The 16,069-nt window shown below is 43.5% G+C and overlaps 1 protein-coding gene across 1 annotated transcript in view; it reads left to right on the top strand.

The window, feature by feature from the left end:
• The window catches only part of CHCHD3 (coiled-coil-helix-coiled-coil-helix domain containing 3), a 220,210-nt gene that overhangs the window by 165,220 nt on the left and 38,921 nt on the right, over positions 1–16,069 (top strand). Inside the window, exon 6 of the mRNA XM_081927466.1 lies at positions 4,328–4,398. Within this exon, the coding sequence (XP_081783592.1) occupies positions 4,328–4,398 (71 nt within the window). The remainder of the gene's footprint in view (positions 1–4,327; positions 4,399–16,069) is intronic.

Genomic DNA, 16,069 nt, shown 5'->3' with positions numbered 1-16,069 from the left:
ATGCTTTAAAATGATAAAAAATTGCAATCGATCCTTACAACTGTTGTGTTCATCTTTATTGATCAGGCACAAGAAAGATAAATCGCTGCCCAAATAAGATTATAGTAAATGTTAGCATCAGAGGGGACTGTTGGTTGATAGAGGACTATTCATCATCTCAAATGGTGACCTGTCCGTATGTGCATTGTCGTCCGTCTGCTTGTCTAATCACATCCCTGTTGATTTTATCTGTATCTGAGGAACCTGGATGTGACTGTCATTGGGCGAGCGAGATTGCTAAGTGCACTGGGGGTCAGCAGTGTGAAGAGGATTTCATTTTCATTTTCTTAGCAGCCAACAATGATTTATTAAAAAATAAACTACCCCCAAAATCACATGCTTGGAACTTGGGTCCGCAGACAAATGAATTATTAGGTCTGGATCACAGGAGCGAGCTCCGAGTTGAGAGACCACCATGTTCTGTCTAATATTTGTGTGCCCTTTTGACTGTGGTATCTGTTACACAATTTATTATAATTTGCGTAAAAAGTGTGAGGCTCAAAACACAATCTTGCCCTTCTTCTCAGCTTAATGATTTTCCCAATGATTTTTGTAGATCCCCAGCGAATTCAGAGCTGCCTGGTAAAGCATAAGGCATAGGCTCAGATGATTAAATATCTGTCCTTTTACCTTTCCAGATGGAGTAGTTTCTTTCACTCACCAACATAGTAAAGGAGCCTTGTTTCCTGTTGCCTGTCTTCTGCTCTTAATGTGGCACAAGTAGAAAGAAAATGTCTTGTGATGTTTTCTTCTTCTGACTCCACATAACCATGGTTTGGATCTGATAGTCAGGAGCGTGTCTGAGGTTAAAAGCTTCTGCCTGCTGATTAAAAAACTCTTGGGGATTTTCAGCTTAAGAAAGTTGGTGCCCGAGGGACAGATTACCCATTTTGCAAGCCATAGAGATGTCTCCAAAAATGATGTCCCCATAAGTAAGCTCTCCCCAAGCCAAATGTCTGATAGTATTTACCACATGGACATTGTGAGTTTCTTTACCCATGTGGCAGCCAGTGATGTGAGGTAGGGATACTTGCAACGTGATAATGTCTACTGCTAGATTATTACTGTAGCTGGTGGGAATACCATGTAACCATCTCTGAAGCATATAGGACAGAATTAAACTGGAAGTTCCCACCAGGGTTTAGCCAAGAACTTGTTGGATGAGTTTGAGCAAACTGCTCTCTTTTGTCTTCAGCCCCCAGTCCATAATGTTGTTGTTTAGTCGTTTAGTCGTGTCCGACTCTTCGTGACCCCATGGACCAGAGCATGCCAGGCACTCCTGTCTTCCACTGCCTCCCGCAGTTTGGTCAGACTCATGTTTGTAGCTTCAAGAACACTATCCAACCATCTCGTCCTCTGTCGTCCCCTTCTCCTTGTGCCCTCAATCTTTCCCAGCATCAGGGCCTTTTCCAGGGAGTCTTCTCTTCTCATGAAGTGGCCAAAGTCTTGGAGCCTCAGCTTCAGCATCTGTCCTTCCAGTGAGCACTCAGGGCTGATTTCCTTAAGAATGGATAGGTTTGATCTTCTTAAAGTCCATGGAACTCTCAAGAGTCTCCTCTAGCACCAGAATTCAAAAGCATCAATTCTTTGGCGATCAGCCTTCTTTATGGTCCAGCTCTCACTTCCATACATCACTACTGGGGAAACCATGGCTTTAACTATGCGGACCTTTGTATCTGAAGAAGTGTGCATGCACACGAAAGCTCATACCAAGAACTAACTTAGTTGGTCTTTAAGGTGCTACTGGAAGGAATTTTTTTTGTTTTGACTATGGCAGACCAACACGGCTACCTATCTGTATGCGGACCTTTGTTGGTAAGGTAATGTCTCTGCTTTTTAAGATGCTATCTAGGTTTGCCATTGCCTTTCTGCCAAGGAGCAGGCGTCTTTTAATTTTGTGACTGCTGTCACCAGTCCATAATAGGATCATAGTAATACTGGTATCCTTTACAGGTTTGTTATCAGGTTTGTTTAATGGAAGTGATGCATTACTACATAAAAGGGGTCTCTAACAGCAAGGATTATGTTTGCTATGGCTTGGTCCAAGAGGACATTCTTGGTTGACCATGCAGATTGTGGCAGGGCACAGAGAAGAATTGCATATGCAGACCCCAATCAAAAAATTAGCTGGTCTCATTTAAAGAGTGCTGAGAGCAGGGTCCTAGCATGGTGTCCCGTTTATATGTGTGAAGTGTAGTCTATATAAATACGAAATGCATAAGGCATCAATGGTGTAATACAGAGGCGCCATTTTAATCACCATGTTGGTACAGGCCAGCTATTGCAACTTGCCTTCTGAACCTTTAATCATCTCGTACATGGCCCCTGCAGTATGAAGGCAGTATGAAGCGGCTGTTGATGGGTCAAAAATTGAGGAGATTTCACCCCTCCCATATCCAAGAATCTCCTGATGAGTCTGCTGATTCTCCAGAGAGGAGGGGCGGTTTTCTGCTCTCTACTTTTTCAGCTCCAGCACCACATCAAAGAGTCAGTCAGTTAGTCAGTCAGTTAGTGTGTCGGAGAGAGAGAGACTGAGTGTTAGAGATCGTGTGTATAGATAAGGTTGCTGCTAAGAGCAGCTGCAGACACTCAGTGCAGTTTAGCATTCATTTATGCTTAGAACTCATTTAGCTCTGTATATAGTTGTATTATAGTTGTAGACAGAATAAAGAAGATATTCTACAGAGCGGCTCTCTGAGTCGTTTATGCTCTGCTAGACTCTGCTGTGCGATGACTGTCTTCTTGTTGGAGTGAATCCGGTGCTCACAACTCTAAGCTGTGAGTCCACAGCACTTTGACCTGTTCCTGTGTGGAAGCTGGTCTCTGGAAGTGCTACCCAGCTCACCTAGCCCAGTCGGGGCTGAAGTGGATGAGTCCAGTTTGTGGCACTGGCTCAAGGCAGTATGAAGCAGTTGTTGATGGGTCAGGTTCTATGTCCACTTTCTATGCCCGGCATTATGGATAAGCAATCCAGCTGTTGTTTGTATTAAATTAGCAACCAGGTTCTAGGCCTCATTACAATTAGCGTCATGGTTTTTAATCTGCCTTGAAGTTTTGCCCTCCTGCTGTTTCCCCAACCGCCAGCTAGAGTTTCACATATGGGTTGGATAGATGGGTTTGGGATTTTTTTGTTACAGGGGGTGGCAGTTTCTGAGCAGTGAGGCGGTTGTAGATCCTTCATCGGACCACTTTCCCCACTAAAAATTGCCTCCCCCGGCCTCACTTTGCAGACGGCATTTCAAGACATGTGTAGAGATAGAATGTGCGGTTCTGCCACTCAGTAATTCTGATTTTGCAAAGCATGTCCCTCCTTTCAGAGGGACAAGCAGTTGGGAGGTTCTGCAAAAGCCCTTCCCACCTCTTCCCAAATTTATATGTGGGTGCCATTTCAGGGTCCAATTATGCAGAGAGATTATTTTAACTATAAAACTAAAGCAAGGGTCCATTCTCTCTCTCTCTTTCCCTCTCATGGTTCTATCAGTTTATCAGAAACGGCAAGCTCTAGCCATGGGCAATAGAGAAAGCAGTAGAAGCTGCTGTGAGCATTTGATCTTGCCATTGGCAGAACTGTTATGATGTCACAAAGCTCAGAGCAAGGCTGGGGAGCAGAGTCAAAATGGAAGACAAGGAGACATGAGCCGTGAATGCCATGGATGTTAGGGGTAGAGGGGAGCCCAGTGACAGAGGGCGAAATAAGCGGAAAATAGATGGAAGTGGGGAGCCTAGGAAACAAGAAGCAGAGGGAAAAGAGGGCCAAGGAAAACAGGTAGGAAGGAACAGAAGGACTGGATAAAAGCAGGTCTGAAGAAGCTGGATGTCGGAATGATTAGGAATAAATTGGTTGTCTACTTTCCAGTCAATGGGCTGAATTCAACTAGTGCAATGAGCCCTCCTAGCGCAACAGGGCTTTCTCGCCTCTTCTTCTGCCCCTCCCTGTGCCTCCCCCCAGATTAGGAGAACAACACCCCCCCCAAAGCACACAGGGGCAGGAGAGGGAAGATTGTTCCATCTGTCAAGCAGAAATTCTTGCACTGATGGAACAGTCATAATAAGGTGACAACTGAATTCCACCCAGTAAGTTTTTCGCCACTTAGAATAACCACAGCGGCAAATTTAACGAGGTTCTTTTAGTAATTGTTGGACTTGGAGTGAGAGCAGCTGTGGGTGTCTCATTAGGGCCTCATGAATTACTAAACCCCCCTCCCCCCGAAAAAAAATGCTTTTCTCATTTGGCATGCACTTCTTTGATTGCTTACCCTTATTTCTCTCACTCTCTCTGTATTTCTAGAGCTCGCAGTTCTATAAAGTCACCACGGAGCAATACCAAAAAGCTGTCGAGGAAGTAGATGCCAGATTCAAGTAAGTTCCTCTCTTTTTTTCTTCTTATCCTTGTACTATTTTTGAAGGAAGACCTTGAATCTGATTCCCCCCTCCCCCCTGCTGCTTTTGCTGGGAAAGTGAAAATGAAAATGAAATGAGTTGCGGGTACAGTGGTGCCCCGCAAGACGAACGCCTCGCAAGACGAAAAACCCGCTAGACGAAAGGGTTTTCCGTTTTGGAGGCGCTTCGCAAAACAAATTTCCCTATGGGGTTGCTTCACAAGATGAAAAAATCTTGCGTCCCCCGGCGGTTTTTTTTTTGCTTTTTTTGCCCTTTTCCTAAGCCGCTTAACAGCTGATCGCTGGAAGCCGCTTGACAGCTCTAGCACTAATCCGCTAAGCTGTCAATGGGCTTGCTTCGCAAGACGAAAAAACCGCTAGACGAAGAGAATCGCGGAACGGATTAATTTTGTCTTGCGAGGCACCACTGTATTGGCATTGCAGTAAAAACCTTGTGACCCGGACTCCAAATCAGCTGAACTGTGTCCTGGTCGCAGCATAGAAATTCAAAGCAGACACATGTCCTTAACTTTTGAATGATGCTTATTGGAAAGAATGGGACGGAATCTTCAAAGAGGGATGCGTCTCCTGGATCAGGCCCACTAAGATGCAGGGGATGACTGCAAGCACTGTTATTTCTTTGAAAGCATGCACTTGCCATCATAGGAATCCCAAAGATTACATTAGGTTGCAGACCAATGGACGGGGGCTCTTCTTTAATTTTATTAATCATATAGTGTTTTCTGTTTTTTAAAGCGCCTTAGATTATATTGCTACCTCTGTGATTAGATTTCAGCCATTTTGGTAAAATCTCTCTCTTCCCCCGCCCCCAATGGCTTGAAAGGTATTTAAATCAGTAATTTAACTTTGCCCTTGTGTTGAAGGTTGGGTTGAATTCTCTTTATTTCTCCGGAGGGCTTAATGAAGATCCAGTAATTGCGGGACCGAAGTGACTCTGACCTTTTGCCCTGGTCTTTCCTTCTTCAGCTGCTAATTCTTGCAGGAAGGCATCATCCATCATATTTCATGGCTTTCATTTCAGAAATGTTAACCCCCCTTCCATTTTCCTGCTGTTTTCTGATGAATGCTGTCAGTAGAAGACAGAGACCAGTACTCTGTTGTTATCTGCAAGTCTGTTGTTGCTGAAAGGCTCTCAGCCCCCATGACAACATATCATTATAGCTACTTAATAACTTGATAAAGATCATAAAGGAGCCTTATGGCAACTCATGGCTTTAGTCAGCTTTCCCATAGGAAAACATCCAAAGGACGAGATATTTTCTGCCTTTTCAGTATATCCCAGCTGGGGCAGGCAGGAGTTACACTCCAAAACATCTGAAGGGTGCCAGTTGCATGCAGTTTTTCTAACGCACTGCGAATATTGGTAGCTCTGCACCAGAGCTTTCCAAACTGAGTGTCACGACACATTAGTGTGTTGGCTGCAGTGTGTAGGTGTGTCGTGCAAATGCTCCCCCCGCTCCTCCCGGGGCTGGAAAGGAGTTAGTTTAATCTCCAGTTTGCTAGTAAAAAACCCCCAAATTTCTGTGTCATGAAATGATGCATGTCGAAAAAGTGTGTCACCAACATGAAAAGTTAGGAAAGCTCTGCTCTGTATTAATAATGGTGGTGATCTGGCATGTTTCCACATCCTAAAGTGCCGACCGGATTCCTGTTTCTGTTAAACCCACAGAAAGCAGCATTTAAAAAACATTTAAACATTAAAAACATATTAAAAAAATAAACTTTAGCACATAATAGCAGACTACACAATTTAACAAAAGGCAGTTTAAAATATAGTGGTACCTCGGATTAAGAACAGCCCTGTTTACGAACTATTCGGTTTACGAACTCCGCAAAACGGAAGTAGTGTCCCGGTTTGCGAACTTTACCTTGGTCTAAAAACGGAATCTGAACAGTGGAAGGGCACTGGCAGCGGGAGGCCTTATTAGGGAAAGTGTGCCTCAGTTTAAGAACGGTTGCGGTTTAAGAATGGACTTCCGAAATGGATTAGGTTTATAAACCGAGGTACCACTGTAGTAGTTGAATTGAAATGCAGGAACCGTCCTATAGCAAAATAAAATAGAAAACACTAAAAGTGCACTGAAATAAAAAGATCTTCAGCAAACACTCTAAAGTCACTAGATGTTTTCTTCAGGGATTTACAGTGATTTCTGAGGAGGCTTCCCTTCTCTTCCAACACCCCATTCAATTGTTGCATGGTATAATGGTCTTGAAAAGCAACCAGTGTGGTAAAATCACAACTTTCCATATACAGTGGAACCTTGGTTCTTGAACAGCTTAGTTGACGAACAAAGCAGCTCCCAAGCGCCAAAAACTTGCAAGTAAGTATTCCGGTTTTTGAACTTTTTCGGAAGCCGAATATCTGACTTGAGTGCAGGAAGATCCTGCGGCCAATTGGAAGCGGCTCCTTGGTTTTCGAACGGTTTTGGGAGTCAGACTCCCGGAACAGATTAAGTTCGAGAACCAAGGTTCCACTGTACTAAAAAACTTTCTTACAGTACAGATGTATAGGAGAAAAGTCGCCTTACAGTGACTCAAGACTAAGTCTAATGAAAGTCAATAAAAAGAATAGGGGAGGGGGACAAGAGTTCTATACTTTTTCATTCTCAAAGTTGCCACATGCATGAGTTTGAGTCCTCAGACATTCAAAAGGGTCATGACAGCACATGATAAGAAGTAGTTCCCAGGCTTATTTATAACAATGAATTACTTAAAGGTAAAGGTAAAGGTAAAGGACCCCTGACAGTTAAGTCCAGTCGCAGACGACTCTGGGTTTGCAGTGCTCATCTCGCTTTATAGGCCGCCATTTGTCGGCAGACAGTTTTTCCGGGTCATGTGGCCAGCATGGCTAAGCTGCTTCTGACGCAATGGAACCCCAAAACCAGAGCAGCACACGGAAACGGCGTTTACCTTCCTGCCGGAGCGGTATCTATTTATCTACTTGCACTGGTGTGCTTTTGAACTGCTAGGTTGGCAGGAGCTGGGACCGAGCAACGGGAGCTCACCCCGTCACAGGGATTCAAACCGCCAACCTTCTGATCAGCAAACCCAAGAGGCTCAGTGGTTTAGACCACAGTGCCACCTGTGTCCCTATGAATTACTTAAACAGGCTTATTCCCCCCCCCTATTTAAGAAGACTAGGCAAGTTCATGGGGGTCTGGTCACCCCAAATTTCTAGCCATGACAACTATAGGCTGGGCACGGGCGCTTTGATCTTATCCCGCAAGACCATTCTTCACTTTCTCTTTTAGTTTAAGATTTTCTTTACTTAAGAGCTTGAAACGACTAGAAATTAAGACAGCCCGGGAAGAACAACGGATTGCATTATTTTCCCGAGCTAAACGTTCCCAGTGCAAAATGTTTTATGTATAACCTGACACAAAGCACTTCTGGCAAACTTATGGAAATAGGCATGCCTTTTCATACAAATAATATCGACAAATAATACCTGCAAGCTTTAGACGTGCAATTAAGGTACAGCACTCAGGAGTTATCTGTTTGCCTTTATAGAGAAAAATATAGAAAACACAGAGGCGTATTTCATTGGGAGGCAGGGTATCAGTCCTGCCCATTCTGTGAAGAGGAAGCTCACATTTTTCTAGTAGTTGTTCAGCCAGAGGACCTTCTTTCTCAGGGCAGAAGTGACAATAGGAAAGATGTCTCTTAAGCAGAGATACCAGCATATTCTCTGGAACCTGAAAATATTAAAGCTTGCTTTAAATGTATACATAGCTCAAGTTATTGAGTACAAGCTTATTATTCACTAGAACAGTGCTTCCCAAACTTGGGTCTCTAGCTGTTTTTGGACTACAGTTCCCATCATCCCTGACCACTGGTCCTTCCTAGGGATGATGGGAGTTGTAGTCCTTAAACAACTGCAGGCTCAAGTTTGGGAAACAGTGGGCTAGAAGCAAACTTGTTGTCTCTGTGGGCACAGAAGCAATTGACATGTAGTGTTTGATATGACCATAATTCACTGTTTTGGGTTAATTTATGAGTAAAACTTATAACTAGTATAATAAAACATGATATTTAAAACATTACGGGGCATCTTATTTTACTGTTAATTCAAGACCCAATATTGCATATGATTTTCTTACAGCCCATTAACATCTTTTTATTTCCCTTTTCTGGCCCGTAGAAATATTAGGAGGGGTAGGGGCAAATGTCTTCCTGTCTGCCTTGATACATAAATGCATATTAAAAAAAATAGTCACAGTGTTATTTTCATGCTCCCAAGAGTTTAATTTAAACAGATGTTCTTTTAACTGTCTTCTGGAGTATAGCTTGATAAGTAAATTATGAAAGATTCAGTAGAAAACTAAACATCGATGCTCTTCTGATGCCTCGTGTTCAGTTTAATTGAACGTGAGGATTGAGGACAGATTTTTCCAGCTAAAAGTGCTTTAAAGAGCTTGTTTAATTGTCTGTAAAAGGAGAATTAAATAAGGTTGAACTGCTAAATTTATAATTCTGTTAAATGCATAAACCAATGTGCTGTGTGTCAGTGTGACTTCAAGTTGGGAGTGTGAGATTAATAGAGCTAATTGTGGTATTGTTGCAAAGCAGCTCCACTTCAGAATGGCAAACATGCCTAGAATTTTCAGCAAGTTTTCCACTGAAATATTCACTTCCTGCTTCGTTTTTGAAGTGAAAGTTTCACATACTGGGCCTAATTTGGATAGTAGTTGTGCTGCAGAAGGTAGGCTGCCAGTAGTAATTCCTATTGGAATAGAGAGGCTAAATGTAATAATAATAATAATAATAATAATAATAATAATAATAATAATACCCTGCCCATCTGACTGGGTTTCCGCAGCCACTCTGGGCAGTTCACAACAGAATGTTACAAACACAATAAAACACCAAACATTAAAAATTTCCCTAAGCAGGGCTGCCTTCAGGTGTCTTCTAAAAGTCAGATAGTTGTTTATTTCTTTGACATCTGATGGGAGGGCATTCCACAGGGCGGGTGCCACTACCGAGAAGGCCCTCTGCCTGGTAATCAAGAATAGACACAGGGCTTGTGCTGGAGTGTATGGGGTGTTAGGGGGTGGGACCGCTGATGGGGAACATCTTGTAGCTTGTCTGGGATAGTTTGTCCACCTTTGGTCCCCACCCTGCTCTCAGCTCTCACCTCTGACTCCTCGAAGCTGTCAGCATGAGACAATGGGCACAGCTCAGGAAATGGCCTCCAGGTATAATAAGAGCCCATACGATATGTCTGACTACCGCTGCGGTTTACCTCCCTTTAAGACATAACATTTGCATTGATGAGGTTCTAACTGGTCAGGTTGAGCTAGTTCCTGCACTGCTCAGATGAATCCGTTACGATGACTGCAGTCAATTAAAAGGTATTTTTCATAATCAGTGTTGATCAGTACAGGCATGTGGGCACAAAATGCAAGAAGAGCCCTGCTGGGTCAGATGAAAGGTCTATCTTGTCCCACAGTGGCCAACCAGATGCATTTCGGGAAAGCCTATGAGCAGCCCATGAAGGTGATGTTGCTGCCCACCAGCTTATGTTCACAGGCAAGGTGCCTCTCATCCTGCAGGTTGCGTATCGCCATTTAGACTAGTAGCCATCGATAGTTGTTGTTGTTTAGTCATGTCCAACTCTTCATGACCCCATGACCAGAGCACGTCAGGCACTCCTGTCTTCCACTGCCTCCCGCAGTTTGGTCAAATTCATGTTGGTAGCTTCGAGAACACTGTCCAACCATCTCGTCCTCTGTCGTCCCCTTCTCCTTCTACCCTCCATCTTTCCCAACATCAGGGTCTTTTCCAGGGAGTCTTCTCTTCTCATGAGGTGGCCAAAGTATTGGAGCCTCAGCTTCAGGGTCTATCCTTCCAGTGAGCACTCAGGGCTGATTTCCTTCAGAATGGATAGATTTGATCTTCTTGCAGTCCATGGGACTCTCTAGAGTCTCCTCCAGCACCAGAATTCAAAAGCATCAATTCTTCGGCGATCAGCCTTCCTTACGGTCCAGCTCTTACTTCCATACATCACTACTGGGAAAACCATAGCTTTAACTATACGGACCTTTGTCGGCAAGGTGATGTCTCTGCTTTTTAGCAATCGATAACCTGGAAATTTCCCCAGAATGGATGGTTCTTAATTCAGGGTATGATAGGCTTTCTTTTAATTTATTTTTATGCTTTTCTGCATAGTTTTCAGCTCTACCTTCTTTGAAGGCAGCCTTTGTGATTATTTTCTCTCTTGACGCAAAAGTACTTCCAATAGTGAAATGAACAAGCAACTCATCTCTTCCCTTGAGCTTTCCTTCCCTTCCTGTTTTACTTTTAGTCCTTTTGAATTACATGAGATGTGGTTTGAGTAGTCTTAATGGCTAATTTGCCAAGTTTAAGAGGAATGGAGGGCACACTGCATAACCTATCTAGAATTTATTGGAAAGCTGGCAGGCTCACTGTACATTGTCTGCGGTACTTACCTTGACGCCTGCTTATTGCGTGTTCCAGTGCTGCATTAATTTGCTTTAATATTCCAAAACATACCTGATGATTTAAAAAAAAATCTTTGCGGGGCTCAAATTGCATTGATCAAATCCTAAATTGTCAAATGGTTTATCTCCCTTTAAGACACTAATTCGCATTGATCGAATTCTAAATGATCAGGTTGAGCCAGTTCCTGCAGTACACAAATGATATTAAAACAACATTACCAGGCCCTGCTGCTTTTTCCTAATGCAGGCGTTATGTTATTCACAGTTGCATTATAACCAGAATGATTATGTTACAAAGATGTCTTGTTCCTAATGAAAAGTTTACATAAGGAAGAAGAAGGTGGGGGAGAGGAAAGTGCAGTATTACAGGAAAAGCTTGGCTTTGGGCAAAAGGCTTTGGGCTTTTACTGAGTAATTGCATTTTGCATTTCTCTTGGATTCCTTTCTTACACTTCACTTTTGAGGGCTGAAGGCAGGAAACTTGGCATCTCTGGGGGTAGCATCTTATTTTCCCATGACCATCAGGGCCAAGTAACATTTATCTACTTCCACTTTGATGTGCTTTCAAACTGCTAGGTTGGCAGGAGCTGGGACCGAGCTTACCCTGTTGCGGGGATTCGAACCACTGACCTTCTGATTGGCAAGTCCTAGGCTCCGTGGTTTAACCCACAGTGCTACCCGCATCCCTTAGATATATGTAGAGTTATCTTAACTGCAAGAGAAGAGTTGTCCTGCTTTGTCTGGTTGACTTTTTGGCAGGCAGCTTAAGCCTGATTTGATATTCCAGGTCTCTGGTGGACCCACTTGATTGTCTTTTCATTGACTGCACAACGTCTTGGAGTCTGAGATAGTTCTTTCCCCACACACCTTGATGTGCAGTGAGATCAGGAATGGGCCTCAAGCTCTTGCACTTATTTCCCCAAGACACAGAATTGTGGTGGCCAACTGTTGTGGCAACCGTGCAACAATATAAGGTGCTTTGTAGTATATTTATCCTGCTTTGCCTTAATATGGTTTAGCTTCTGGCTTGCTGGCCAATTGACCCATGCAGATGTGAAGACCTGTCTGCATGTCACAAGTGGCCCCTCGGGTCATTGTTTTTGCTCTTATTTTAAAGATTTTGTCAGGGAACTGGCATCAGAACAAGGGCGGGAAACAGAGGGGCAGTCGTGTTACAGGGAGCCTCCGAAAATCTTGCGAAGCAGTTCCTCTTCCGGTGATGAGGAAAGCCCCACCTCCAGTGGGGAAGAGGTAAAAGGACCTGAGGATGTGAGAAATCCGGGCTGAAACTGTTCTTTTAGAATAGTGATTTGGGAAGGGACAGAAACCGGGCCAGGGAGGGAGGGGGAGAGTAGAATAGTAAAAATTTATGACTTTTGTTTTTTTTAATTTTGATATGATTTGTTTAATAAAAAGGGAGGATTTCGTGGGAGAGAGGGTAGGACGACCTTAGAGAAAGGAGCTAATGTGTAAAAATAGGATAAGTAAATTTGAGCCTAACAAGAGATGTTAAATATTAAGAACAGAGGACAAAAATATAATAGAGAGAAGAGGAAATAACTTGCTGAATTAACTATTGAAATTGGAATGTGGGGAGGAGAGATGTGGGGAAGTCAAGGAAAGAGGGTAATGAACATTATATATGTTTTGTTTTGTGTTTTGTGTTTATGTCTATAAAATGTGAAAACTCAATAAAAAATATTTTAAAAAAAAATATAAAAGGACCTGAGGATGCTGCGGGGAGCCTCAGCACCGCTCCTGGTCAAGGCGGCCAGGAGGGAAGCACGCCCCTTCCATCGCCCACCCTTCGCAGAGGTCTAAAGTGCAAAGAGGGAAGGAAAAGGCTGGGAGTAACGAGACTTTTTATGTTGGGGGAGGTCCAGGAAACAACCACTCCTAGATTCTGCTAGCGATTGAGGCAGACATGAACTTGTGGCTCTGCAGTGTAAATAGTTTGCACCCAAATAAAACCTGTAAAAGACAGGTCTGAGTCCTGCCTGGTTACTCAAGAGCAACCACCATTGCCATCTGACAGATTTGTACCCTGCCCTTGATCAAATGTCTTCAAGGCAGTTTGCAACACATTACAACAATGGAAAGTACTCCCCGGAGACTTTGGCTGGCATCAGAGTCCAAAGTAATGTTCCCATTGCTTCTGCAGTCCCAGAGTAGAGTGGTTTTTTTCTGCTAGGGAGGTGAGAACAAGCCCTGGCAGATGTCCTTTCTCTGCCCAGTGGCTAAGGCTAGGCTGCTCTCCAGGTTGCAAACTCCCAGTTTGTCTGGCTGGTAGCAGAGCTTAGAGTATCTTTCTCCTCATTTCTGGATGTGTGCCACTAACACAACATTTGCGGCACCCACACCATAGATTTGGCCATGTGTATGAATTACATACATAGAAAGTAAAAAATTGTACTGGGAGACCAACAATAGTCTAGGATCTCTGGTCTTCAACAAGTGGGTCTCAGCAGAGATGTTACCACCATTTTCTCTTTTGTTGTTTTGTTTTCTGTGCAATAAGTTGCCAGAGAAGTCAGAAGTGGTATAGTTCAGACATAGGTTCACCACCTCACCTTGCTCTTTGAGACAACTAAGCCAGACAGATAAAAGATAGCATGCCAAAAATAAATGAAACGAATTAAAGCAGATCAGTTGTTGAAAGCTAACCCAGCAATTGTTACATCTAATTCCTGTATCTGGAAAGTTAAGACCATTGATTTATTTTACCCACATCTTCTCTCACATCAGCCTCAGTTCCTCATTTATGATCTGGGAAGAATTCATGTTTGTTTAGCCTGGTGATTGTGAGGATAAAGGAAACCAGGTCTTGAGAGCACTTTGCATTTTCAAAACATGGTACAAATAGGAAGGAAGAATAGTGCACTTGGAAGAAGGGCGAACCCTAGGAACAGCAAATCATACCCTGTGGTGAATTAAGCCATTCTTTAGGCACTTGCCTGGAACTACTCAGAAAGCTAATAGCCCAGCTGAGATGAAGGCATGACTTTGATGTGGTTCTTGTGTTAAGGTACAAGGTGTATTAGAATGGTGCTAATGGAAAACGTGGTTCTTGTGTTAAGGTGCAAGGTGTATTAGAATGGTGCTAATGGAAAACGTGATCAAAACCAGAAAAATAAAAGTGGAAGTTGCTCTTATTTTAAATCTTCTTACTTGTGCCTTTCTACAAACTGAAGGCAGCTTACAATAACCTTATTACCAACTAGTTTAAAACTTCCACAAGCATATTTCTGGCCTTAGGCAGTTCAGGGAGAAGACCAGGGTTAGTGGAATTCCTAATGAAGGCAGCCTTGCATACCTGTAATCATGGGTTGCTATCTGCTGCTATTACAGACTTGATGCTTTGTGGGGATAGTCTCTTCAATTGGTTCCCAGATCATTGTCTTAAATATCGTAGTTTCCTTTGCAGGTTGAGGAGGAGTTGCCTAGATTTTACAGAAGCTCTGCTTCAAGTCTTAAACCTTTGAACAGTGATCGCTTTATAACTGACAGCTTTAGTTTTCCCTACAGCAACACAGACGTTTTCCTTTCTTCCTTTGATCAATACAATCCATTAGGAATGTAGAGTATCCAACACTGCTATATGAAATATTAATTAAGCACATTTTAGCTAGATAAATGTGTACTCTGCATCCAGTGAAAGCAGGAGGTGATGAAGGAGTGCATGTATTTCCATTTTACCAAATCACAGTTCTATAAATACATGTTCATACATTTGCATGAGCCAGTATGGTGTAGTGGTTAAGAGCGGTAGTCTCGTAATCTGGAGAACTGGGTTCGAGTCTCCACTCCTCCATATGCAGCTGCTGGGTGACCTTGGGCCAGTCACACTTCTTTGAAGTCTCTCAGCCCCACTCACCTCACAGAGTGTTTGTTGTGGGGAGGAAGGGAAAGGAGAATGTTAGCCGCTTTGAGACTCCTTAAAGGGAGTGAAAGGCGGGATATCAAATCCAAACTACTACTACTACTACTACTACTACTCCTCCTCCTCCTCCTCCTCCTCCTCCTCCTCTTCTTCTTCTTCTTCTTCTTCTTCTTCTTCTTCTTCTTCTTTCCATGTGCCATGTTGTTGTGCCCCAGCATCTGCAAGAGGCCTTCTGGATCATACCAAGGGTTTCCCAAACCTGGGTCTCTAGCTGTTTTGGGGCTACAGTTCCCATCATTCCTGACCACTGGTCCTAGCTAGGGATGATGGGAGTTGTAGTCCAAAAACAGGTGGAGATACAAGTTTGGGAAACCCTGATCATTTAGAACACCTTGTTTCCAAAGGTGACCAGTTCACTGGGTCCAGGAAGCCAGCCAGCCAGCAGCCCTTTCGCTTTGGTTTGCCCCCAAGAGCTGACATTCAAAGGCACGCTGAAGATGGGAGAGTCCATATGGCTCTCATGGCCAGTAGAAGAAGAAGAAGAGTTTGGATTTGATATCCCGCTTTATCACTACCCGTAGGAGTCTCAAAGCGGCTAACAATCTCCTTTCCCTTCCTCCCCCATAACAAACACTCTGTGAGGTGATTGAGGCTGAGAGACTTCAGAGAAGTGTGACTGGCCCAAGGACACCCAGCAGCTGCAGGTGGAGGAGCGGAGATGCAAACCCGGTTCACCAGATTACGAGTCCACCGCTCTTAACCACTACACCACACTGGCTCTCATACTTATTGGTTGACATTCTCCATGAATTTGTCCAAACTCCTTTTAATGGCATTGCAGCCAGTGTCCATTACCACATCTTGTGATGGTGAATTACATAAATCTACGTATGTGCTGTGGGAAGAAGTATCTCCTGCCCATGAATCTCCTGCCCATCAACATCACGGGTATATTCTAGCATAATGAGAAAGGGAGTAAAATCCTCTTCCTCTCCACTTTCTGCAAATCATGCGTACTTTTATAAAGACTTCTGAAATAAAAGTTTCATCAGGCAATTTGTGAGCCTGTCCTTTGTGGCAATTTGTGAGCATGTGTTAGATTGTGGAGCCTGGTTAGAGCACACTTTCTTATCCCAGTAAAACTACTTTAAGGGGATCGTAATAGGTATAACAGCGCAGTTCCCTTGTGCCTGGGGGTACCTTTATTCCAGGTGGGAGTCTATGTCAACATAGTTATACAGGAACAAAGAGGGAAAGCAGCTGTATATGCAGACAAGCTGACAAAC

The sequence above is a fragment of the Podarcis melisellensis genome, assembly GCF_964234715.1.
Source record: "Podarcis melisellensis genome assembly, chromosome: 10".
Classification (NCBI taxonomy): domain Eukaryota; kingdom Metazoa; phylum Chordata; class Lepidosauria; order Squamata; family Lacertidae; genus Podarcis; species Podarcis melisellensis.
This window is presented reverse-complemented; position numbering and strand designations above follow the sequence as displayed.